Here is a 26,249-nt window from a genome sequence, read left to right as displayed (position 1 = left end):
TCACTTTTTTAAAAAGCACAGCTTTTACAAATCATGTAACACCATCACAGATGTAAATGGTAGAATATTCATATCATAAACACACACAGATTATCTGAGTTAAGGATCATAAAAACAAGTAACTCTACAAAATCAGTTATTGGCTCTGATCATGTCTCGCTTTTCCCATGCTAAAATTCTCATCTTTTTTAAACTGGAGGAGAGGCTTTCTTTACTTTTCCTTGCTTATGGAGAGATACCATGAAGTACAAAAAAGAAATGTAGTACTTTAAGTTCAAATTATCTTTAAACACTAATTCTGCACTTAAAATAAGAGTAACTTTGGGGTAATCACTTTATGCTCTGAACCTTTATTTCCTTTACAGTAAAAAATTAGAATAAGTCAGCTAAAATTCAAATTATATTTTAAAAAACTCATAAAACTCAATAGCAAAAAAAGAAATCTGATTAAAAAGTGGTCAGAAGATCTGAGTAGACATTTTTTTAAAGAAGACATGCAGATGGCCAACAGGTACATGAAAAGATAAAAAGATACTCTATACCATCAATCATGAGAAAGATGCAAATTAAAACCACAATGCGCTATCAACTCACACCTGTTAGAATGACTAGCATTAAAAGACTAAATAACAAGTGTTGGTGAGGATGTAGAGAAAAGGGAACCCTTGTGCAGTGTTGTTGAGGATGTAAATTGGTGCAGCCATTGTGGAAGACATACGGAGGTTCCTTAAAAAATAAAAAATAGGCCTACCATATGATCCAACAATTTCACTTCTGAGTATTCATAAAAAAAATCATAAACACTAATTTAAAAAGTAGTTATTTGCAGCAACTGTTCATTGCAGCATTATTTACAACTGCCAAGATATGGAAACAAACCATGTGTCCACTGATGAATAAAGAAGTTGTGGTGTATATACACAATGAAATATTATTAAGTCATAAAAAAGAATGAAATCTTGCCATTTGCGACAACATGCATGGATCCCAAGGGCATTATGCTAAGTAAAATAAGTCAGAGAAAGACAAACACCACGTGATCTCTCTTGTATGTGTAATCTAAGCTAGCTAACCAAGATCATAGATACAAGAACAGCTCGGTGGTTGCTATAGGTGAGGATTGGGAGTTGAAAGAAATAGGTGAACTCATTTTGTTTTTGTTTTTTATTTTAAACAAATTTAGTTTTTTAAAAAAGTCAGTTCAAAGGCTATCCATTTTATAAAGCTTTCCCTGACTGCTATGACCCTCTACTAACCCTTCACATTTAAGAAGTTCTACTTCATTGTGGTTATATGACACATTGTATTAGTCAAGTAATTTGTGTATTTTCATCTTTATTTCTTCTAGTAGTATAAAAACTCTTAGGAAGTCTGATATAAATGAGTTTATATTTTGTGAAAAGGGTTAAGAATGGAAGATTGTTTAGACAGATTAGATTCATCACTTCACTTAATAGTCATGGCATTGTTGTAAGGATTAAACAATAAAGAGTAAATCAAATGGCTAACTACTTGCACTAGTAAATGCTCAGCAAATACACTATTACTTGTATCTCTATAGCACAGTACAAGTACATTATTCCTAGGGATCAAACTGTGAGAGTTTCCTATCTTTCTGAGGGAACAATCAAGAGACGAAGAGAAGAAAATTTGAGAGGCTAATAAACGCCTCCATCTTTGACTAAGCAAAAAAAAAAAAACTACTTTGCTATATTATTGATCTACTAAAATTACAGCTTATATTTGTGCTATTAAAATATTAACTAAAATTTAGTTTAAATTGCTCTATTCAATTCATACCTCAAAGAACAGGATGACTTTAGGGCTCTCATCAAAATCTCGAAGCAAATAGGGAAAGTTTTCATTAAATATAATTTGTTCTTCCCACTCCGGAAGTCTTGATTTTAACTGTTTAAAATCATACGGCTGGGTCATAATAGGAAGAATATAATCCACGCTTTCTTTTTCATAGTAAGATGAAACAGGCCGTTCACTGTTCAAAAAAGATACTTACATTAACACAATTCTTCATAAGTTCGAGAAAGAAAGGAAAAAATAACAAGAGTGTTCAAGGTGAGGCAACCAGGAAATGAAATATAAGGCAACCAGCCATGAAATATAAGGAAAATTTATTTTATCTAGAAAATTATAAATTGTTTGAGACTTAAAAGTGGTAGTAACTTGCTTTCATCTTGCATTTATAAACTAACAGTCAGTGTCACAGAATTATTTTACTATTTAAATATAAAGTGAGAAGTATGATTATACTTTCGGCATGCAGAGCTGGAAGAAAGTAACATGTTCAGAATCTTAAATGAGTTTGTGATTAATTTAGTACAGTAGATTTAAATAACAAAACGAGCACAACAGGACTGTAAGTACTTTGAGGTGTGCCATATTTTCTTTGTATGCTCCAAGATGAGTAAGTGAATAAAGTTTTTTACAATTTTTGTATTTCCTATCCTTGCCATTTTTTCTAGGCAAATAATTATTTTGAATTCTAGTAGAGTCATTTATTTTATTATACTTTTTATTTGGGTTTCAAGCACGTATTAGCTATAGAATTAATATTATGAAAAAAATTAAATTCAAGATATTTGCCTTACCTGAGGCACAGATAACATATTAATTTCAAAAGAAAAATATGAGGTTAGAAAACTAAGCATTTACAGTGCAACATAAGATGATTCACAATGCAATTTAAATGTCATAAGTTAGCCATTAAGCTTGGGAGAAATTCTTTCAACTCCACTCCACTTAAAATGAATTACTGAATTAATAAATGTTCCCCATTTCTTCTGTAAAACATACTGATGAATATCAATGGCTGATAAACACCTAGAAATGTAAACTATACTCTAATTAGAATCTGTAGCTCTATTCCCACTGACTGTCATATTCTCTAATTAGAATCTATAGCTCTATTCCCACTGACTGTCAATGGCAGAAAAGAGGACTTCTACTGTACACATTTTCAATTGCAAGGGTTAACTGTCCAATCAAAAAAATTACCTATCATCTTTCTTGACATATTGACCAGTATTCTCATCAACCACATGAATTTTCACCATCGGGTGAGATATCATAAAATCTGACTTAAGTCGATCAGTTCGGTGAATGTAAACTCCCAGGACAAGGTCATCATCAAGCAAACATTTGGGATAAACTGGACTATCTCGGCTTGTTATTTCATGAACACCATCGCCATCAGTGTCTTCATTATCATCTGAAACTACAGGCATGGAAGAAAATCAAAGTTATACCTAACTGTTCCCATAACAATAAACACTGAATTTGCATATAATCTAATCTTTTCGATCCATGATTATTTGTCTTTGTTAACAAAGGCACTTCAAGGAAAAGGAAAGAAAAAGCCAGACAAGAGCAGACTACATTCTTAGAGTAAATACTGCGTTTACTAATGCATTAAAATAGGGCAAAGAATCTTTCTTTTTTTCCCTAACAAGGACCAACAACACAAAGAGAAAAAAATAAGAGGCAAAGACAAAAAAAAAAAAATAAGAGGCAAATATCTAGGTATTTTCTAAGAGGAACATGTATCACTCAAATCATTTATAACTGTAATTTCTACTTCTGAGTAGGATGCAGTAGAACATAGCAGGTCAATGCTTCTGGTAACAACAACTTGAAAAGCCAAATAAAAGACAAAAACCTTATTTTTAAAGGCATCAGAAAAGTACAGAAATAATGTATAGTAGTAGATGGAATAAAATTCCAGAGAGGGAGAATCAATCAGAGGTGATGGACTGGCAGCTGTTTCAGTGTGTGGGGACATTTGTTATGAGCAGAGGACCCAGGCAGAAGGTCACTACTTAGAGAAGGAGTAACCAGCAAAATTTTTAGTTGTTTCATGGGGTTAGAGTGATAAAACTGGAGGTTTGAGGAGTCTCAAACACAGGGATAATTTTCCTCACAAAACTGAATACCGGGACTACGTGAGAGGCTGAAGAGGTAGTGAAATCTCCCAGTCTTATGGTACTAGGAAACAATGACCCACCAGCGGGAGGGGCCTGAAACAAAACAGGCAAAGAGGAAGCCCTGGAGGACATGGTCATTTTCTACCTACAGCCACTTTTCACCTGGGGTCACTTACCAATTCTGGGCGCATCTAGAGGTTGAGAATCCAGGCGTGGCCCCTGGCAGAAGGCCCCTACTGGGGGACAGAGAAACCAGCAGAGATTTTGGCGTTCACGCGGGGCTGGAGTGACAAAATTGGAGACTTGAGGGGCCTCAAACACACGGCCAGTCTCCCCCTCAAGACATTTGCCAAAATTTGAAGCTGCATGGGGCAGAAGGCTAAAGGACTAAGCTGAAAACCTCTGAAGACAGATACCTGCCATGCTCTCACTTTGAAACACCTGGAAGGCCACAGCCTAGGAACATGGCAAATCAGAGATAGAACTTAACAAAACTACAACCCAGATCTGACTTAGCTCAGATTAGTTGAAATCAGTTGCCCACTCTGTCTGTCTAAGAGAGGAAAGAGGAAATCCTCTCTAGTGGAAGATAAAATCATCTGGAGTCTCTGGGATTCTACACACAATGGCCAGCATACGATAAAAAGTTACTAGACATAAAAGAGGCAAGACTATATGACTAATAACCAAGGAAAAAACCAGAAAACAGAAGCAGACCCACAGATGATCCAAATTGGAGTTAGCACACAAGGACTTAAGTTATGACCAATATGCTCAAGAAAATAAAGGGAAAGATGGACAAAATAATTTTTAAAAATGTAGAGTTTATACAGAGAATTAGAATTCTTAAAAAATAAGCATTCTGGAACTGAAAAATGTAATGTCTGAAATTAAAAATTCAATGGATGTGTCTAAAAGCATATTGGACACAAAGGAAGACATGATTAGTGAAACAGAAGAAAAATCAATATAAATATCCAAACCAAAGCCTAATGGGGAAAAAAGCAGAAATATACAGGGAAAAAAACCCATAAGAAACATGTGTACAAACTTGAGAGTTTGTGAAGTTATAATCTAGAAAAACAAGAGAGAATGGTGAAGAGCCATATTCAAAGGAATAATGACTAAGAATTTTCCACAACTGATAAATGGTATCAACCAGTAAACTCTAAGCAGGGTGAATTTCAATAAAGCTTTATGTAGGCATAGCATGATAAAATACTGACACCAAAGACAAAAGGAAAACCTAAAGAGCAGCCAGAGGGAAAAAAAGACAACAGTTCCTTCAATGGGACAGAAACAAGAATGCAGTCGGGAACAAAAATGATGGAAGCCAGAAGACAATTGTATGATTTCCTGTAAACTGAAATTATATACTAGTAAATACATTTCATAAATGAAGGTAAAGGCATTTTAACACAACAAAGTCTGAGTGAATCAGCAGGCTTGCACTGAGAGAGAGGATAAACAGTGCTTCAAGCAGATGAAAAATGGAAATAAAGAAAAAGTAAATTTGGGGATGAAAATAAATTAATATCAACTTTACAAAATGGTAACTAATACCTGTGAAGTTTAAAATATATGTAGAACTAAAATACATGAGAAGAACTAGAAAGGAGAGGGACAGATGCAGAGAAAGCAACTGACAAAATTCAAATGGAGTCAAACTACTCTAATGTTTAGCAGTGTTGGGCAAGTGTATTTTGTGAGGGAGTTAATTTGTATTAATATAATTTGTATTATAAGTCAAGAATGAACTTAATGTTCTCTAGAGTAACAGCTTAAAAATAATAGAAGGATGTATAATTAATAAGTAAATAGAGGGAGCAAACTTTAAAAAAATAACCTGAATAATTCAAAAGATAAGGAGAATACAGAATATAAAATACTTAGATCATACAGAAGACTAACAGTGAGATGATAAATATAAGGACACAGAAAGATCACAAACAAGAGGATATCCGGGGTGTGAACAACAGCACTTCACATTTACTGGGGGCTTGTCCCCAGGGAGTTCACAGCCTGGGGACTGAGACCCCACATGTGCTGGGGTCAGGGGAGAAAAGAGGTGAAGGCAAAAAGGAAAGCAATGCAGAGACACCGTGGCCCAGACAAAGGGATGCAAAGCAGACACAGGCAGGGAGTCCAGTGGATGGGGAGGGACGGAATGGAGTACTAACAAGCCCTGCCTAGACCTGGAGACCACGGGCCAAACACAGGTTTGAAGGCTGCCCCTCCCTGACCAGGTTGGCACCACCTAAGGGTACACCGTGGACATGGTGGAGAAATTAGGATGGGAAACAACATACTATGCAAACTCAAACCATAAGTAGACTTTAAGGGAAAATGGATTATCAGAGATAAAGAAGGACACTGCGTAATGACTGCTATAGACTGAACGCTGTGTCCCCCCAACAATTCATAGGCTGAAATTCTAACCTCCGATGTGACTGTATTAAGGGGCTGGGCCTTTGGAAGGTGATTAGGTCATGAGGGTAGTTTTCATGAATGGGATTAGTGCCCTTATCAAAGAGACCCCAGAGAGCTCTCTTGCCCTTTCCACAATATAAGGACAGTGAGAAGACACCAGTCTGCAACCAGGAAGTGGGCCCGCACCAGACACTGAATCTGCAGGCACTTTGATCTTAGACTTCCCAGCCTCCAAAACCATGAGAAATAAATGTTTATAGTTTAAGCCATCAAGTCTACAATATTTTGTTATAGCAGCTTGAATGGACTAAGACAATGATAAAAACGTCAATCTGACAGAAAGATATAACAACCCTAAACATGAATATATTCAATACAATAGCTTCAAAAAGATGAAATATCCCTCCATTCTTTTTGAGATCATCAACAACTCTGGGTATTTCAAGAAAGGAAAAGTACAAACCAATCTCTCTCATGACACAGATACAAAAATCCTTAACAAAGTACCAGTAAATCAAATCCAGTAATAGATTAAAAAAGAGAGAGTTAATACATCACAACAAAGTGGGTCTCCCCAACCACTGCCAAGAACACAAAGATGGCTTAATCAAATAATAAGCCACATTAATAGAAAAAAAGGGTGAAATTTAATATGATGATGTTGATAGATGCAGAAAAAGTACCTGATAAAATTCAGTATCTCTTCATGATTAAAAAAATGATTGGCCAATTACGAATAGAGGGTAGCTCATTAATCTGATAAAGGGTATTTACAAAAAGCTTATAGCAAATATCACACTCAATGATGAAATAATAAAGTTTTCATCCAAGGCTGGCAGCTAGAGGAGACGACTTGTTATTGCCACTTCTATTTAACACTGTAATGGAAGTCCTAGCCGGTGTATGAAGAATAAGGAATAAGAGATAAGAACTGAAAAAGAAGCAATAAAGCTATCATTATTAACAGATGATATGACTGTGTATGCAGAAAATTCAAAATATGGGTAAACTCTAAGAAGTAAATGGATTTAGCAAGAACACTGGATACAACATTAAAAATTTTTAAATTACATTTCTACATAAATATCAGTAACAGAAAACAAAAATTTAAAAAGCAATGCTATGTACAATAGCACTGAGAAACGTCACTTTGCAATACATACAAACATCAAATCATCGTTGTACACCTAAAACTTATTTAATATTGTATGTCAATTATATATCCATTAAACAAAAAAAATCATACTTAGAAATTAATCTAAAGAGACTGCTGAAATTTACAAATAAACAGAGATGCATAACAATTTTATGGATGGCAAGGATACTTTGTAAAGATTTGAAATCTATTTAGAGAGTTGCTAAATTGTGTATCTCTTCAGATTCACCCAATCTGAATCAAAATCAGAGGGGAGGAATGAAGAATAGAGAAGCTGCTTCTAAAATTCATATGGAAGTGCAAAGGGTAAAGGACAGCCCAGGCAATGTTGAAGAAAAACACTGGAGTACTTTCAATACCAAATAGCAAGAGCTATTATAAAGCTAAAGTAATTAAGACATGGTGGTGGTGGTGGTGCAAACTATCTAAGAACAGAGACTAGCGAAACTGACCCATTTACAGAGTCATGTTATTTGTGATAAAAGTGACACTGAAATGCAGATGAAAATCTGGTCTCTTTAGTAAGTGGTATTAGGTCAATTGTATATTTATACGAGGAAAAAATGGGGCTGGACCACTACCTATCCCCATACACAAAACTCAATTCCAAATAAACTGCAGATCTAAATGTGAAAAGTGGAACAAAAAACCTTTAGAAAAATAATATATAGAGAAGTATCTTCAGAATTTGGGAAAGATTTCTTAAACAAATTACAGAAAGCACTTACCATCAAAGGGAGAAACATGGATAATATGGGGTTATGTAAAATTTAAAAATTCTGTTTTTCAAAAGATACCAATAGGGGAAAAATAATAAAACCCAGAGTGGAAAGGTATTTGCAATATATATGTATTCATATCTGGGAAAAGTCTGCTATTTAGTTATATAAAATATTCTCACAAATTAATAAGAAAAAAGTGGACAATTTCATTTCTTAAAAAATACACAGAAGATATGAACAAATTTACTGTGAAGGAATCCAAGTAGTCAATAAACATGAACAAGATGTTCAACTTCACTAGTTACACAGAAATCAAATCAAAGTCAAAATGAAATCATCACTACACACTCCTAAGAATGATTAAAATTTTAAAGCACTGACAATATAAATATTGGTGAAGATGTAGGGCAATGGAAGCTCTCAAATATTGGTGGTATCAATTGGTAACCCAAGTGTGGAAAGTGGGAAGTCTCTATTAAAATATACATACTCTATGACTTAGCAACTCTACTAAGAATATGCCCAACAAAAATGTATACACATGCTCACCAAAAAATGTGACTAGAGTGTTCACTATAGCTTTATTTATAATCGCTTAAAACTAGAAAACACCTCAAAAGTCCATCAATAGAATAGGTAATTAATTGTGGTTTATTCACACAATGGATATCTACACGGTACAAAAACAGGACTGATAATGAATAAGCTCAACTGCATGCAACAGTAGTATAAATCTCACAAAAATAATTTTGAGCAAAAAAAGGCAGACACAAAGAGCACAGTATTTATGATTCTATTTATAATAAAGCAGAAAAATAGGGGGAAATTAACTATGTGTTAGATGTCATGAGAGTAGTTGTCCTACTACTGGGTGCTAATGATGTTCTGGTTCTTGATTTAGATGATGACTTTATAGGCATATTCAGTTTGTGAAAATTCATTAAGTAGCATATTTGTAATACGTATACTTTTCTTTTTAAAAATTTAATTACAGGAACCACAGAACACCATCAATTAAATCATCCAATGAATAAGTACCATATACTCTAAAATTGCTTATTTTAGTTTCAATTTTTGGCAATTAAATAGAAATTGAAAAGAAAAAAAGATGTAAGAAGAAAAAGGCAAGAATAAGTAAAGAAAAATAAGAAAAAAGAAATGAGTAAAGAGGAAGGGAGAATGCAAGAGGTAAAACGAAAAGCGGGCAGGAAGGAGAGATGCTGAATTAGGAGGCACTGGGAAGATACCACGTTCGACAGAGATGCAGCTTTAACATCTGAAATTTTTATGGGCTGTTGACCATTTACAGATTTCAATGCTATAAGTCATAATTATTTACGGGCAATGACATAAAGAAGAAAAATCTTCTATGCCACAATAGCAGCTATAAAGTTAATGTCATTCTAGAGTTGAATCAAGTCACTAATTAGAGACGACAAGTAAGACTGATATTACAGAGACCCATAGTTACAAACAAATGAATGCTATAATCTAAACGAATCCAAGCATAAGTACCAAATATACTACATTGGATTTTTTTCAATTATACCCTTTGGGACTAGATTTTCTTTAGTTTTAAGGACTGAAGTCCTAGAATCAAGTGTTTCCTACCAAGATACGCATTTTTCATTTAATTTGAATAACAAACCTGCTTTAGCCTTCTTTTTCTTTTTTTTTGGTTTGGATTTTGTGTCATCTTGCATGTTGTCATCCACATTTTGTTCCACTGAGCTTATTTCATCATCTTGATGAGAATCTGAAGTAACTGCTCCAACTGGAGATTCCTTTTGTTCAGCTTCGATTGGGTCATTAGAGACGACCAATGTACTGCAAATATAATCCAAGTACAAGCCATCAGAAAGGTACCATTATTATTACTACTTATGGTGCAGCAAAGTGAATAGTGAATTGAGGCAAGGATAATCCTAAAATAGGTATTATTTCCTATTGGGAGATACATGTATTTCTCATGCACTAAAATGGTAAGCTAATAGTAATCTTTGGATGGTTGGATTGCTTTTATTTTCTTCTCTGTGTCTGTAAGTCTACAATGAGTAAATATTATTTGTAAAATATGGAAAAATGCTATTTTCATATACTCAAACAGGCGCTTGTAACTCAATAAAGGGGGTAATAATTGGGTAATTATTTAAGAAGCAGACGTAAGTGAAGAGTTAAAGGTGGTGATTATGGAGCAAGACTGCCAAGGTTCGGCTGTGCTTCTTACTGGTTCTGTGACTGAAAACCCTTCAGTTTCCTCATCCACAGAACTGGATGATAATACTACTATTCTTCACAGGGTTGTTACAAGGAATATAGCACATATTCCTTGTAAAGCATTTAGCACACAGGAAGGTGCTACATACAGGTGAGCTGTTAGTACTGTCCTGGCCACGTGTCCAATTGGAAGACATTTTCTTTGTGAAACTACAGGTATCATTCAAAAGCTGAAAATAAGAGTGTTTTTTTTAAAGAGGACATTTTATATTTATCGGTGTCACATACCTTGTTTCAGATTTAGACAGAATTGGAACTTTCTTTTTTTTCTTTTTTCTTTTTTCACTGCTCAATTTGTCATCGTGCAGTGAAGTATCTGAGGGAAAGTAAGTCAACTGCTCTTTGAGTTTCTTTCTGATTTTCTTCTTAATCTCCTTCGCCATTTCTTCAGCCACTTGGAGCTGGTATACCTGCATCAGCTCATCTTCCTCATCTAAACTGTTATTTTCTCTTTCTTCCTTGGCCCTCTCACTTTTCTGAGGGGTGGCACCCGGCTGTGACTTGGTCGGTGCTTTCTGAGGTGTGGAATCCCCCTTCTTCTCAAGAGTTTCCAGTTCCACTTCTTGTGCAGTCACCTGGAGCGCTGTCTTTACAGCCTTTTTAGTTGCCTTTTCTTGCGTGTCTTCCTCTACACTAACATCATCATCTGGGTTTTCAGCGGCTGACTGTAGATGCCTCGGTTTGTTTTTAGGGACTCGCATGGTCTTATCTGGATTATAGATGTCAGCAGCACTTATATAATCACTTTTAGTTTCTTTAATTTTCTGAAGATTGCTTCTAACAGCGTCAAGCTAGGAAAAAAACAACACAATAACAAAGTTTCAGCTAAGCACAGTTTAGTTACATGAAGATAAAATAACAATGAGTGTTCAACCATGTGTAATACTGTGAGGATTATTTCATTTTTTTGCTTGAGCACAGTGATACCATTCTAGGGCAACGGTGGGCACTTTCCTAGTTTATTTTCCCAGCATTAGATTAGTAATCTTGTGAGTTAACTTCAGCTCAAATGAGTTAGTTAATTAACATGGGGAAAAGCACTTACTGACTTTTCAGAAGTGAATTATTGCTCAAATCTCAAATGTTACTTTCCTCTTTGGCAGAATGATCCATACTCTAATCTAGTTAAGGGATATTTGAGAAATTGCTAAAAGAGCCATGGTAATAGTACTTCATGTTCCCCAATAGAAAACACATACACGTCATTTATCTTGCTTTATAGTTACATTCTAAAACCAAAGGTCTATAGCTCTCAGATTACCTGCAATTAGTTCAAACGTATCACTGCAAATACTGCTAAGTATCAAGTATTATCAAGTTACATCAAATGACAAACTAAGCACACACCTGTACGTCTTTCCCCAATCAACATTATTCAAAATGAGAGATATTTTAACAGAAAATAAGGTTAAAAATCAAAAAGGAATGTTACTAGTAATAAAATTAATATTTTGAGAAATTCCCCAAGGATAAAAAATAGGCAGGGTTAGATCTATTAAGAAACTACCAGAAAAAACCATAGCCCACAGGAAAAGACTTCTCCAGAGAAAAGGGTGGTTCTGAAAAAGCCATAAGCACAGAGTCAAATAATACAAGAAGGAAGGATAAGCCTGAGGACAACCAACTGAGAAGCTGGGAAGGACAGCTCTGTCCTCCACCTCTGTCTGTGTTACCTGGTGACCTTCACCCAGAGGATAAAGCAGTTGTGTACAGAGAAGTATTGCAGCATCTATTCAGGTAGGCACACCCTCACCAACAGCAGAAGCAAACTATGCTGAAAACAACCAACAGGCAGAAGAGGAATTCTCATATGGAAAAATGACTAACAACTAAAAGCTGACAAACACTGAAAGGAAGTATCACAATGAAAGAAAAGCCATCAAATCCAATAAAACAGAAAAATTAACAGTGAAGAAAAATAAATAACATAAAATAATTTAAAATAAGTGAAATTAATATAATGAAGAAATTAAAAAGCATATGAGATTAAAAAAGAAATAGAATTATAATTTTGAGTGGCAGAAATAAAAGCTTAAGAGACATGCTGAAAAACAGAATGGGCAAAACCAAAGTGCTTACAAGATGAAAGCTAGTTATCAATGAAGAATTCTCCCAGAAATGGATGAGCTTACTGATGAAGACTGAAGTTCAATTTTTTAAAATCTGCATGTTTAAAAGTAGTTAGAAAATATCTAATATATGTAAAAAGATGGGAAAATGCTAAAACAATTAGCATTTATATATCCAACATTCTACCATCTCCAAGACTCTTTTGCTCACCTAAATATATTTCCAAATTCTATCTATTCAAGGACAAATTATGAAGTCATATCCTCAAAAAAACTCTCTTAATCAAATATAATAAAAATATTTTCTCTCAAAGAAGTTTCTTTTCATATGTTCTGTTTCTCATAGATGTAATATATGCCAAACTTAAAATAGTAAAAAAAAAAAAAAAGCAAAAAATTAAACAGAAAAAATCAGAAAACATTTAGGGGAAAAAAAGACCCAAAGCTCAATCCTGGTTGTTTCATACTAGGAAAATCATTGCTAATCATTTCAGAAACTTATTTCTACCTTTTTTCTATGAATACAGTCATACCTAATAATCTTGAATTTCTATTATGTCAAAATGGGGCACATGCATATTTCTTCTACTTTCTCAGTGAGTACCAGAAATGTAGTGGCAATATATACAAATTGTGAGGACATTCCTGAAGGCAGTAACTTTGGACAAGATAACCAAGTATCAGAACTAGAAGGAAAAATTATGGTCTAGAAGAAAAGATTTTGAAAATGAAACTCTGGGAAAGCTAATCAGATGAGGTCCAGTTTTTCATTTACACTCTTCTACCGATCTTTCAACCTTTGTACTAACTTCATTTAAAATACAATTCACAGAGCATCTTTGGTAGCATCCCATACATTTCACTTCATTGAACTGATAGTTTCATTACTTTTTAAATATCCTATTCTGGTGGTCTGGATTTCCTTTTTCTTGCAGTTTCATAGGACAGTTTTTACATTTCTAAGTAGTTTATTAATTTTAATCTTTTGTTATTGATTTCTAGTTTTTTGTACTATACTTAAAAAAGGTCTACTTTATGGAATTTCATAATTCATGGATTACCACTGAATTTTGAAGTGTCCCAAATACATCTGTTCATTTTCTATTATATTTTTGCCTATCCTTTGATCTTTGCAGTCTTGGCATCATTTAGGTTTTTTGCTTCAATTTGTCTGTTTTTAAAATCAGCTTTATTGAGACATAACTTAATAAATTACATGAACAGTAATAGTCACCAGTTTTAAGTGTGTACTTAAGTGAATTTTGGCAAATACATACAGCCGTGACACCACCACAATCATGATGTAAAACATTTCCAGCATCCCACGTGTTCTTTTACAAAGTCAACCCCTATCCTTCCACGTCTGTATCTCTTTTTTGGTTAAGTGTTCAAGTCTTCTGCCTATTTTCATAAGATTGTTTATTTTAAAATCATCAAGTTCTGAGAGTTCTTAAAGTGTTCTAAATACACTTTATCAGACAATGTGTTGTGAATATTTTCTCTCAACTTGTAACTTATCTTTTTATTTTCTTAGCAATGTTTCAATTTTCACAAGGCCCAGTTTATCCCTTTCTTCTTCTATGGTTCATGTTTTTGTATCCTGAGAAATCTATTCATAACTCAAGGTTACCAAGGTTTTTTCCTGCTTCTTCTCTAAGTTATACAGTTTTAGCTCTTCTGTATTTTAGGTGATTGATTTGTTTCTATTTGAACAGTCGTAGTTCATAAAATTGTTTATGTATATCTTATTGTTCCAGCACTATTTGTTGAAAAGATTAACCTTTTCCTCAGTGAGGTACCTTGGCAATTTTGTCAACAACAACCATATACATTAGGGTCTCCTTCCAGACTCTCTTCTGCCCTATGACCTATATAACCATCTTCATGACAATACCAGGTTGTCTTGATTACCATAGCTTTACCATGAGTTTTGAATCAGATTGTAAAATTTCTTTAACTTAGTTCTTTTTCAAATTTGCTTTGGCAATTCTAGGTCTGTTGTTTAAATTTCCAAATAGATTTCATAATTAAATTTTCAATTCTTAAAAAACCTGCTGGCATTTTGATTAGGACTGAACTGAATCAACAGGTCAATTTTCAGAGAATAGATAATAATCTGCCAATAATTATTTGACAATGATGATTCTTCCAATCCATAAACATTGGATATCTATTTATTTGGTCTTTATTTCCAGCAGCTTGGGGGTTTTCACTATACAGGTTTGCATTTTTTTTAATAAATTTATCCTTGATTGCTATATATTTTTGTTACTGCTATAAATGCTATTTAAAATTTTCAATTCAAAATATTCATTACTGATATAGAAATAACAATTGGTTTTTATATTTGGACTTTATATTCTGCTAAAATCATTCAATAGCTCTAACGGCATTTTTTTGAGACTGATGTGTTCAAGCTTGGGGCAAAAGCTTTCAGTTTTTTACTTATAAGTATGATCTTAACTGTAGGTTTTTGTAGATGCCCTTTATCAAGCTAAGGAAGTTCCTTTCTATTCTTTCTAATAGTTATCAGAATAGACGATGAATTTTGTCAAGTTTTTTTTCTGTATTTATTGAGATGATCAAATGGTTTTATTTAATCTTATGATATGGTGAATTACCTCGACTGATTTTTCAAACGTTGTGATATATTCCTGAGATAAACCCTCACTTGGTCATAGTGTATTATTATCCTTTTTATATAATGCAAGATTGATTCCCTAACATTTTGTGGAAGATACCTGCTCTATGTTCAAAAGAGATACTGGTGTAGTTTTCTTGTAATGTCTTTGTCTAGTTTTAGTATCAGGGTTGTTAATGACTGCCTCCAAAAAAGAGTGGATTATTCCCTCTTTTTGCATAGTTTGAAAGAATTTCTATAGAATTAATGACTTCTTTCTCAAATGTTTGGTAAAATTTATCAATGAAGCCACCAGAGAAAACTAACCACTGAGTTTTCTTTGTGGGCAGGTTCTTAACCACAGATTCCTGTTTTTGTTTTTGTTTTTTTAAGATATATAATATTTAAGTTATGTGTCTCTTTTTGAGTGAGCTTTGGTACTTTGTGTCCTTCAAGTAATTTATGCATTTCATATAAGCTGCTAAATGTGTTGTCAAAAAGTTATTCATAATACTCCCTTATTATCCTTTTAAAGTCTGTAACACATCTGCAGTGAATGCCCTCCTACATTCATAATACTGGTAATTTGTGTCTTCTTTCCTTTTTTCCTAATTGATATGTTTAGAGGCTGTGCAGAAAAGGGTTAACCCAGCAGCCCTAGCTGCTTAAATCTGCAAATCCCAAGACATGACTATTTTCAGGACCAGCCCTGAGCAGGTTCCTGGGAACTGAGCTCTGAGCCCTTGGAACATAGTACTTGACAAAGGTGAATGAATACATGAAACAACTAAAGGATATTACTAACAGTGAGAGAACTCAGAATATTTTCCACCCTTTAAAATTAATTTAATAAACAAAAAACACTTTTGGAAGCTGTTATTCATAAAAGAAGTTATCCATAGGCCCTATGAAGTAACTGTTACAAGGATAAAATGATACAGGAGAAAATCAAGGAGTGAAATCAAGATGATATAGGATGGACAATGAACAAAACATGATTTAAATTCTCCCTTTTAAAAGGTAAAATTTCAGATGCAACTTCAAAATTAATAATAGCTACAGTTTGAGTATTTATTCTCTACTTAGCAATTTATGTTCATTTGTTCCAGTTATTACTGCTGAGTGTCAAACCATTCCAGACTTAGTGCTGAAAAATAATCAACAGTTCATTATACTGGGAACCCAACATATCCTTCGTATTTATCCTGTCCCTCTTATCTTCATCTCCTGATACTTTGGTTCCATAATCCATCACTTCAGTCATCACTTGCCAATATGATCTACTTTTGATCCAATACACTTATCTGGAAAAACTGCAGGCATCATTCAAATTAAATGACCTTCATCTCTGTAACTACAACGAGGCTGTTGAACATGGCTGGAAGACCCTGAACCACTTCAAAAATTGGTACTATTATAAAAATATGGTCTACGAATTCAACTGATATCTCAAAGCTACTGGACAATTCTTCTATGCTGCATATCTGTTCATCTGCAACTCTTCCATACCTGGCACTGAAAATGCCTAGATGAGTTTAACTCCATGAACACAATGGCCATTTCAAACTTTCTTCACTCATCTCTAATGTCCAATGTTGTCATTTCTGAACTTGCTTTCACAGATAAAAGCCATCATATGGGAAGTTGGAACTTTCTGCTACTAAATCTATGAATTTTCATGCACCCCAAATGATATTTTTCTCCTTCCTTCTTTTAAAGAGATGGTCTTCCTTACCTGTGTTCTAGAAAAACTTCCTGCCCCATATCATCAGTCCCTCCATTACTTTCCTGCTATCAGTATTTAAATATCTGAATGTAATCAGTATCATCTTCACAATACTCCTTTTCCCAACCAAACTTCTGTAAAGGTTGTCTATGGTTGTTGCGCTACTTCACCTATGAGCGTTATATTTAAAAGCCTTGCTCTCTACCTTGCTACTAAACTTTCAGACATTTATTTGGTAAGCAAAAAAACCATCTCTGGGTTCCAATCTGAATCTCTTTGAAAGTGCTTCTATATTTTATAAATCAATGTTAGATTGAAATTAGTTTTTTTCCTCATGCCTTTAGCTCACTTAGAGATTTAGAATCTTCCTATTTATGGTTTTTACTTACAGTATTTCCTTACATGTTAACAGGAACGGAATTCACTCATAAAGTTATTCTGAAGATTGGTAAGGCATAACTATAAAACACTGAAGATCCTTCTGATTCCAGAATATATGCCTGCTCTGTACATGGCATTCACTGTTTTTGTTCTGAAGAGGCCCTACTGCTTCATACCTTATTAAAAGAGCTCCTAAAGGGTTGTGATTGAGAGAGAGGATTCTGCAGTCAGACTGTCAAGAGTTTGAATCCTGGTTCTACCACTAACTATGTAACTTTGGGTAAGTTATTCAACCTCTCTGTGATCCGATTTCTCCATCTACAGGGAAAGAAAACTTCAAAATTTTATTGTTTGTATTACAAATGGGTGAATACACATAAAATGTTCAGAAGAGTGCTTGAAACATAGAAAACACCATTAGCTAGTAAATTAAAGCAAGTATTCCTCTTCTGTTTGCTAAAATAAATCATTTCAAAAATATTTTGTTTCCTCTAAGTTTTCCAGGAACAATCCTCTTCTTCTGAGCTGAAAAATCTCTTCCTAAATGTTATTTTTTAGAATACTTATCTCTAAATGAAGAGAGATCTTGAATAGTCTGGTGTGGCTGACTGGATCATGTTTAATCGCCTCCCACTTGTGTTGTTCCCAACATCTAAACTGGATCCTAAATAAATGGACATATCTTCGGCCCATTTTCTGGTTATCCATTTAATTTCACATTCCTGGCCCAAACTGCCCCTTGTTCATGCTCACAAAGCCCAGTTCTGACGATGAGAGAAAGTATGAGGTTCTACTTTGAGTCCATAAAAATATCCGGCAGTTGTTTCCAGCGTTCTTTCTGCTTTTGCCCAATGTACACCACCTTCTCAAGGGGATGGCAGTGTTCCGTCTTCCTCATGCCACTATTCCCTACCAAGCTGCATACTGGTACAGAAGCAGCAGCATTTTCCATTTTAGAGCAGCATCCACTACGGGAGACCTAATCTGCTCCATTCCGTCAGCAGTTCTTAACTGGTATGCAGTAGTACACTGGTGTACTATGAACCCCTCACACGTGGGTGGCTGTATTCTAGCCAATGTTATTACTTTTTTTTTTTTTGCCTCACTTGTCAATGTAACTGTTACACTGATGGCTGCCAGACGGAATATTAAAATGAACAGGTCTCAAATTATAGACTAGGGTAAAATTTTCTACAAGTAAAATGTAGGATGCATATAACTCATAAAACTCCTGCCAAAGAAATGTATGTATTCTTTGTATCAATTAGCAGAACATGTATGAAGTTATTTGTGTATTTGTGTGTGTGCGTGTGTACACAGAGATTATGGTCAAAGGAGTAAAAGATTTAATGGAAATAGCAAGATAGATTTGAAGAGTGAATAGTACATTAGCTGACATACTATTACAAACTAAAAACCCTGGTAACTGGGTTGATGTTAATTGCTGATTTGTTTAGTATTGCTTTGAGTTTTGTATTTTCAGTCCTTTCAAGTGTGCTGCCAAAATTCTATCATTTGAAACTGTACTTCAAGTACAAAAGAATAATTATCTCCTTATGGTTCCATTGATTTCTTCCGGTTCTGCTGGGTAGAAACACATGAGTAAGTCTAAATAAAGATAAGCCACTGAATATCTGAAGTAAGATATTACTTCCTTCATAAATTCTTCATAATTCAGGGATAAAATCTTGATTTTCTTAAAAAATGTGTAATACGGCTAGTTTTGAGTTTCCTGGTTATTGGCAGTCACTCTCACCAGTTTGTCTGCTACCCTTGTAGGACAGCACTTAAGAACTCGGTACTCCAAGAGGGAGGCTGACTCTAAAGAAAGCTTTATTTTACCATGTTATTGACCATGACATAGATTTACTGTTCTTAAATTTCCAGTTTCTCAGAGTTTTCATATGAAAGCTGTCATTTTGTGCAGATATGTAAGTCATCGTTACCAAATGATTAATTACTCACTGAGAGTTTTTCTCCAGATTTGCCAATGTTTTTCTTCAATTTTTTCCTTTCACGTCTTAGATCATTGTGGGCCTTAAGCAATTCCTCAAAGCGAACTTTTGTCTTCACTTTGGCTTCACTCTCAACTACGAGTGAAATAAAGACTCATGTCATTTTTGAAACAATTCCATTATCACACATATTATGCTTAAAATAAAAAACAACATAAAAATCCCACTGTCTTGTATAAACCAGCATGAGTTCTCTGGCTACTCTAAAACAACTGACTAGATCTTCTTTCTCAAAAAACATCTCTTTTGGCTTTGCTGATACCACACTGACCTGTATCCCTTTTACCTTTTGGGCTATTCCCTCTAAAAGTTTCCTTTCCTAAGTTAACTTTATTTATGATACACAGTAGCATCAACTACTGTTAGTTACGTGGCCTTAAACAAGTTACTTAACATCTCTAAAATTTCATCTTCCTTATCTGTAAAATCAGAATAATCCTATGTCAAAGATCATTTTGCATGAAAAATGACTAGCACTTGCCTGGTCAATAATCAGCCTTCAACAAATACTAAAAAGCTGAAAGTTATTTCCCCTTTGAAACATAAATCAGTTCATGCTTGCTTAAGACCCTGTGAGTTTCCCATTTCACTTAGGGCAAAATAAAACAAATCCTTCATATGGTCTACAGGGTTCTCACTTCCTGGTGTGCCTATCCGTACACTTTCAAATCAAAACAAATATCCCCTTAGGTCCCTACATTCTAGCCATACTGCCCTTTTTCTAGCTCTTTTGCCAGAACAAGAATTTCCCATGTGAAGCTGCTTCTTCCTGGTGCAAACTTCCTCTAACTCTTTTACACCTAGTCGGTGTTAAACTGCTTGTTAAAATGTTGCCTCTAAGGTGGAACACTTCCTGGCAACCTCATTTAAATGTCCCTATTTCTCATGTGGCAGACTCTTCTTTTCCTTCATAGCAGTTAAGCCAACTTGAACTTGGATAATTATTTGTATATCTATACATATAAATATACTGCATCCCCCCCACTATTCTAAGTAGCTAGTAACTACATCCCTAGCTACTATCATGGGGTCTAGTATAGAGTTGAGTACTCAATACACGTTTTAAATAAATAAATGCCGAGTGAATTAATGAATGCCTCACAGCAGGTTCTGGCAAACTACTGCCTGTAGGCCAGTCACATGTTTTATAAATAAAGTTTTATTGAGAGACACAGCCATACACACTCTGTTAAGAATTGTTATGGCTGCCTTCGCGCTTCAATGGCAGAGTTGAGTAGCTATAGCAGAAACCAAACCTATAATATTACTAGTCTGGCCTTTAGGAAAAAGTTTGCCAAAGTCTGCTCTAGAGTAAAACATCCATTCTGATCATAAAAAATATGCTGTCATTATTATTTACCCTGTCCAGCTAAGTCCCCAATTGCCATCCATTGAATGCGTACTAACTTTAATCACCAACATTAAATAGAAAACTGAATAACAAACTATTAAATTTCTCTAAATGTAATATTTGATTGATGACTTCTACTTTATTCCTTAATTGGCTAAAGAACCCCTTAAAATAATCCAAACTTTAAAATAAATAATATGTATTACATATAAAAATTTCATAAAAGTCTTACCAGTGGGCATATCTCAGTTTTATGGAGAGCATTGAGTTATAATGCAAAGCACTGACTCAATTAGGAACCTATAAAACAAAGAGGATTTATCTGTAATATGAAATTTCCAAATAAAAATTATAAAATATTCTTCATGCAAGATTATGTCATTGTTTGTTCACTACCTTATCAGATTTATACCAATAAAGCTAAGTTCCCTTATCCCTTATGCAAATGACTTGAATACATCTGAATCAGTTTAAAGTTTTAAAGTGAAGCAAACTGGACTATTAGTAAAGTATTTATATATTTGAAACAAATTTTTTTTAATTTTTGAAAGGCAATAAACATGTAACTTAGAACGTTAATACACTTTTTAAAGATTTTCAGTGAAAAATGAACATTGCAGTGCACTTTTAAGAAACCAAACACCACCTCAGGACTGATTTTCCCAAAAGCATCACTATTACATCTGTAAAGTATGCTTGTGGGCAGCACATTCACAGATAATGAATTTAACATTTCTGTACCTACCACTGAAAATGCTGCTATGCTGGAGAATATTAAACAAAGCATTCATTCCATTTTCCTCAAATAAATAACCTGGGTATGTGTCATTGTATATCAAAACCACAAACTTGGTATATATTCCTGAATTTCCCATTTTATTTAAAGATAGAGGTGTATGTCCAAAACAAACATATTAATTCCTGCATTAGAACACAACATGCATATGTTTTTAATAATAAAACTGAAGACTGTTCAAAAAGAAAAAAGGAAAACAATCTGATTTGACTTAGTAATTATCAGTTAAGGTTCCAGATCCCTGGGGATACACATTCATGTGTATTAGGGGTACTTTGGACAGAAACGCTAAAAAAAAAAAAGAATGATCATACAAATACACCTAATTATGTGAGTTAACCCATGTAACAACTATCTAGTACACAGACAAAGCAGTCATCAAATGCACGTTGTAGAAACTCCTCTACTTTACTGATAGGAGTCAGCCTTTACTCTTTCTAATAAATATACAACTAATAAGCCTGGTCATCTATGTTCCAACCTACTCCAAATTAAAAAAAAAAAAAAAAAGGCTGCAAAGGCAAAGGTATCAGTGATTGAAACCTGACAGCACATAAGTAGAAAAATATAAAGCAAATAAGGATTTAACATTTATAGATTCCATGCTCATTCAATATACAGGAAAACAGCTGAACTATATCATGCCTATGAGTTATCAAGAAAAGACACTCTTTTCTTTGTTTTCTCTTGAGCAGAAAATTGACGTTTTAGACAATAAAAACTACTAAAGAGATAGGACAAAGAGTCAACTATGATTCTCATGTTCTTCAAGCCAGAATAATTAGATAAGTAGTTCAATTAAATGGAATATAGTGCAGTAGTTTAAAACCCAAATCCTGAAACTAGTCTCCTATAGTTACTTGTGTGACCTTTGGAAATGTTTTCTCATTTGTAAAATAAATCTAACAGTAACTAAGGAGGGAGAGGCAAAGGGTTGTTGTAAGGGTTACATGATTAAAAGGTTAAAACAGTACCTTAGACAGAATAGGCATCAATAAACATTAGCTACAACTGTAATAGATACTTTTTTTTTAATTGAAATACAGTCAATTACAATGTGTCAATCTCTGGTGTACTGCACCATGTCCCAGTCATGTATATACATAAATATTCATTTTCATATTTTTTCCCATTAAAGGTTACTACAAAATATTGAATATAGTTTCCTGTGTTATACAAAAGAAAGTTTTTTAAAAATCTATTTTTACATATAGTGGCTAACATCTGTAAATCTCAAACTCCCAAATTTATCCCCTCCCATCCCCTTTCCCCAGTAGCCATAAGACTGTTTACTAAGTCTGCCAGTCTGTTTCTGTTTTGTAGATGAGTTCACAGTGTCTATAGATACTTCTTATGGGGGCACTCAGTGAGCTTAGTGGGGCATGTTGAGCTGGGTATCTGACGGTGTAGCTATAAGCACTGGCTCCATTGTCAGATCCCCATATTCAAATCCCAGTTCGACCTTTCAGTAGATTAAGCTGAGGTCTCTGTGGACCTCAATTTCCTAATCCTTCAAAGGAGAATAATAATAATAAATCACTCATAGAGTTTTTGTAAAGATTAAATAAGAATATGCAAGTCAAACACTTAGCACAATACCTACAGCATAGCAAGCCCTTCAAAAGTGACAGCTGCTATTAGTGTGTGTGTATGTGTGTGTGTGTATACACATATACACAGTATACATGTGTGTACGCACACATGCACGTGGGGCAATATATCCGTGCACATATATTCAGATTATGTTTGATAAGCAGTATAGTAATCCAGCAAGCAGATAGAGGCTGAAGATTTGGGCATCATTTACATTTGTGATGGCTGCAAGAAAAAAAAGTGCCAAAGACAGAATTCTGGGAACCCAAAAAATTAAGTAAAAAGACATCAGAGAGGTGAAAACTGGGAGAGAGAAGTAACCAAGGGAAAAAGAGTTTCAAGAAAGAAGTGGTCTACATTGTGTGGTACCAAGAGTTGCTGCGCGTTTTTAAGAGTGCACTGGATCTGCAGTCAGGAAGTCACATGGGCAAAGTTGTTTGTGGAAGGCCAGAAACCTGGCAGCCACAGGTGGAGGGATGAATGGAAGGTAAGACCTGTAGAAGAAACGTGTATATGATTCTTCCTAAAATTCTCCTTCCAACTGTCTTCTCCCCTCCCTTGCCCCGAAAGGCAGTGACATGAGGCAGTAAGCTTTGAGGGACAAAAAAAACTCTGGAAGGAGTTTGCTGTTTAAGACTGTTTCCATGCTTCTATCACCCTACCCTTTAAAAAAATAAACCATCATCTACACTGCAACCAGAGGAACTTTCTAAGAATACAAATGTGATGGTATCATTTCTCTGTTTAGACCTCTTCACTAGCTCCCAATCACTCACTCACTAGAAAAAAATATGAGGCCCTGACCACCAGGGTCCAAGGCTACTGATGAAACGACCTCTTGCCTTTTTTCTACCTCTCTTTCCCCAACCACACTTCTCCACTGTAAGCTCCAGGCATGTGAAACTACTTACAGGCCCTCAAACATGCCAAACTCTTTCTTGCCTTCATACCACTACCTATATGCCTCTCTCTCCAGAGAAATGCCCTTCCTCTCTCTCTAACAAACTCCTAACTATCCCTTAACACTAAATGCAAACAGTCTCTTCTCCGGGGAGCTGCCTCCCCTTGAGGAGCTAGAGACAGTCTCCATAAATAAACAAAATTCTAAATATGGTTTTAAAAAACTTCTGGTATTTGAATTCCTTTCAAATGTATTTTTAAAAAATTCCCAGTTAAGTATTTCTCCTATGTGCTCCTATGGTGCCTTGATCTTCATACCTCATACCTCCTTCTGCCTCAGCCCTGAATTTTCACCCTGCTGAAATGTTCTGTGACCACCACCAAACAGCTAGCTTGTGGCAGGCTGGGCCTATGCTGTCTTCATGGAAGTAGTCCCATTTCAAAAGAAGGGGGGCAGTAATAATGATTCTAGGGCAAAAATATTCAGGCTCTTGTTTTAACACTTATTGAATGTCTGGTCTAGGGCAAGCTACTTAATTTCATTAAGCCTTGTTTTTTATTGTTTTATTGTTTTCTTTTTTTCTTGCCTGGGAAATTCAAATGGCACCTACTATATTGTAAGGAGAAAATACTGAAAAACAATGTGATCAGCACAGTCGCAAGCACATTCCTTTATGTCCATTATTACAGTATTAAAAATAAATAATTATGTGACAGATAAGATACATTAATTAGCTATTTCCATTATTTACCATTATTTAGTAGTTTAATGCATAATTCAATTAATAAACAAAAATTACTTAATGATAAACACATCAAAAACATTACAGAAATGATTATCTCTAAATGTTAATGTATGTTACAGCAAATACATTATACAATTAATGACTAATATTAGATATGTAACATCATCAGAAAAAATTAAGGTCAAACTTAAAATGACATCCATGAACCTTATATACGTCATTAGGTTTAAAAGCTTCTCCCTCAAAAACCCTTTTACAAGACCTGCTAAGAGATACGAAACAGGAAAATTAACTGCGTTACATTTCATCTCATTTTACTTTCTCTCTAAACACCTGATTATCAGCCAATGAATGACTAAAGAACACGGGAAGAAAAAGCAGAGGCTTGTATAATTCATTCCATAACCGAATTTTATAACGCAGGAGAAAAGGAAACAAAAACCTTGTATACATAATTCAATTAATAAATCAAGATAGTCTCCATAAATATTTAAGATTCTAAATACGATTTTAAAAAACTTTAGTGTCTGAATTTCTTTCAAATATTTTATTTCTCAGAGTCCTCGTAGCAGGCAACCTTCTTCCTGAAATCGCAAGCACTAACAGCAATCGTAAACGCAACAGGTGAAAAAACTTGTTAGCATCCTTTTCTCAAAAGAAGGAAAAGCCGGATACACCAGTCTGTCGATGTTTTCACAGTAATACTGAAATGCAGCACAACCATTTGGTAGGGATTCCTAAATAACATACTTTTTTTTTTCTGTTTGTATACATATTGAAACGACCCTATTAATGTAACTTGACTCATAAACGTAGCACATCGATCACCTTTTATCAGGTGTAATTAAGAAGGCATTTCATAGATTTAAGCTTCAGCACCAGGTTGACAGCCTAAAAGGAAATAAATGTACTTAGTACGCATTTCATTCAAACACTATTAAACCAGAATCCGCAGACGGAAAGGTAAAGATTGCATTCCCTCTTTCCGGACACCACGCTAAACGCTCTGGAGAAGAACCCAGGAAAAGGAACAGGAAAGTACGTAGACGTACCTCTCGAAAACCACCTCGCTCCACTCGGCGGCGCTGGGCCCGTCAGACCTCAGTGGCTCAGCGCGGCCCCCGCACGGCCCCGCCGGCGCACCGCCCCCGCGCCCTCGGACCCGAGCAGCCCTCCACGCCGCTGTCCCCAGAGAGGGCCAGGGCAGGGCGAGCGCCCGCGCCCGGGCTCCCGCCACCAGGAGGCCTACAGGGTACTCACAGAGAAGAGGGAGCAGAGAAGCCGACAGCTTGTCCCGCTGGAGTGGACGCCCGGACGGTCCAGGGCTGTTCCTCGCTCCAGGCGGGGCAGGCCGGGAGTGAGGCCGCCCCACAGCCGCCCCAGCCGCCAGCCACCCGGGCTCTGAGACGGAGCCCGGTGCCGCAGTGCGGGCAAGCGCCGCCAGCTGACGTCAGCGCCTGCCTACGCCGCCGTTCCCATGACAACCGATGCGGCCAGCGCTAGCCGCCTGGACCGCGGCCGGGTCTCGG

At 35.3% G+C, this 26,249-nt stretch overlaps 1 protein-coding gene across 6 annotated transcripts in view; it reads right to left on the bottom strand.

The window, feature by feature from the left end:
* AHI1 (Abelson helper integration site 1) overlaps positions 1 to 26,147 on the bottom strand; it is a 176,164-nt gene extending 150,017 nt beyond the window's left edge. For 4 of the 6 annotated variants that reach the window (XR_004138351.2, XM_031456381.2, XM_031456383.2 and 1 more), the window contains exons 1-8: positions 25,981 to 26,147; positions 20,918 to 20,985; positions 19,285 to 19,409; positions 10,752 to 11,314; positions 9,895 to 10,073; positions 4,115 to 4,219; positions 3,013 to 3,232; positions 1,801 to 1,993 (exon numbers count right to left, since the gene is read on the bottom strand). Coding sequence is in view for 5 of the 6 variants with exons in the window: in XM_031456381.2 (XP_031312241.2) it covers positions 1,801 to 1,993; positions 3,013 to 3,232; positions 4,115 to 4,219; positions 9,895 to 10,073; positions 10,752 to 11,314; positions 19,285 to 19,409; positions 20,918 to 20,927 (1,395 nt within the window). In the remaining variant the exon portion in view is untranslated. The remainder of the gene's footprint in view (positions 1 to 1,800; positions 1,994 to 3,012; positions 3,233 to 4,114; positions 4,220 to 9,894; positions 10,074 to 10,751; positions 11,315 to 19,284; positions 19,410 to 20,917; positions 20,986 to 25,980) is intronic. The other 2 variants (XM_010983664.3, XM_031456385.2) reach the window with 1 other exon arrangement.
* Between the last annotated feature and the right edge of the window lie 102 nt (positions 26,148 to 26,249).

The sequence above is a fragment of the Camelus dromedarius genome, chromosome 6, assembly GCF_036321535.1.
Source record: "Camelus dromedarius isolate mCamDro1 chromosome 6, mCamDro1.pat, whole genome shotgun sequence".
Lineage (NCBI taxonomy): Eukaryota > Metazoa > Chordata > Mammalia > Artiodactyla > Camelidae > Camelus > Camelus dromedarius.
Note: the sequence above shows the minus strand (reverse complement) of the source record. Positions and strands in the feature narration are given on the sequence as shown.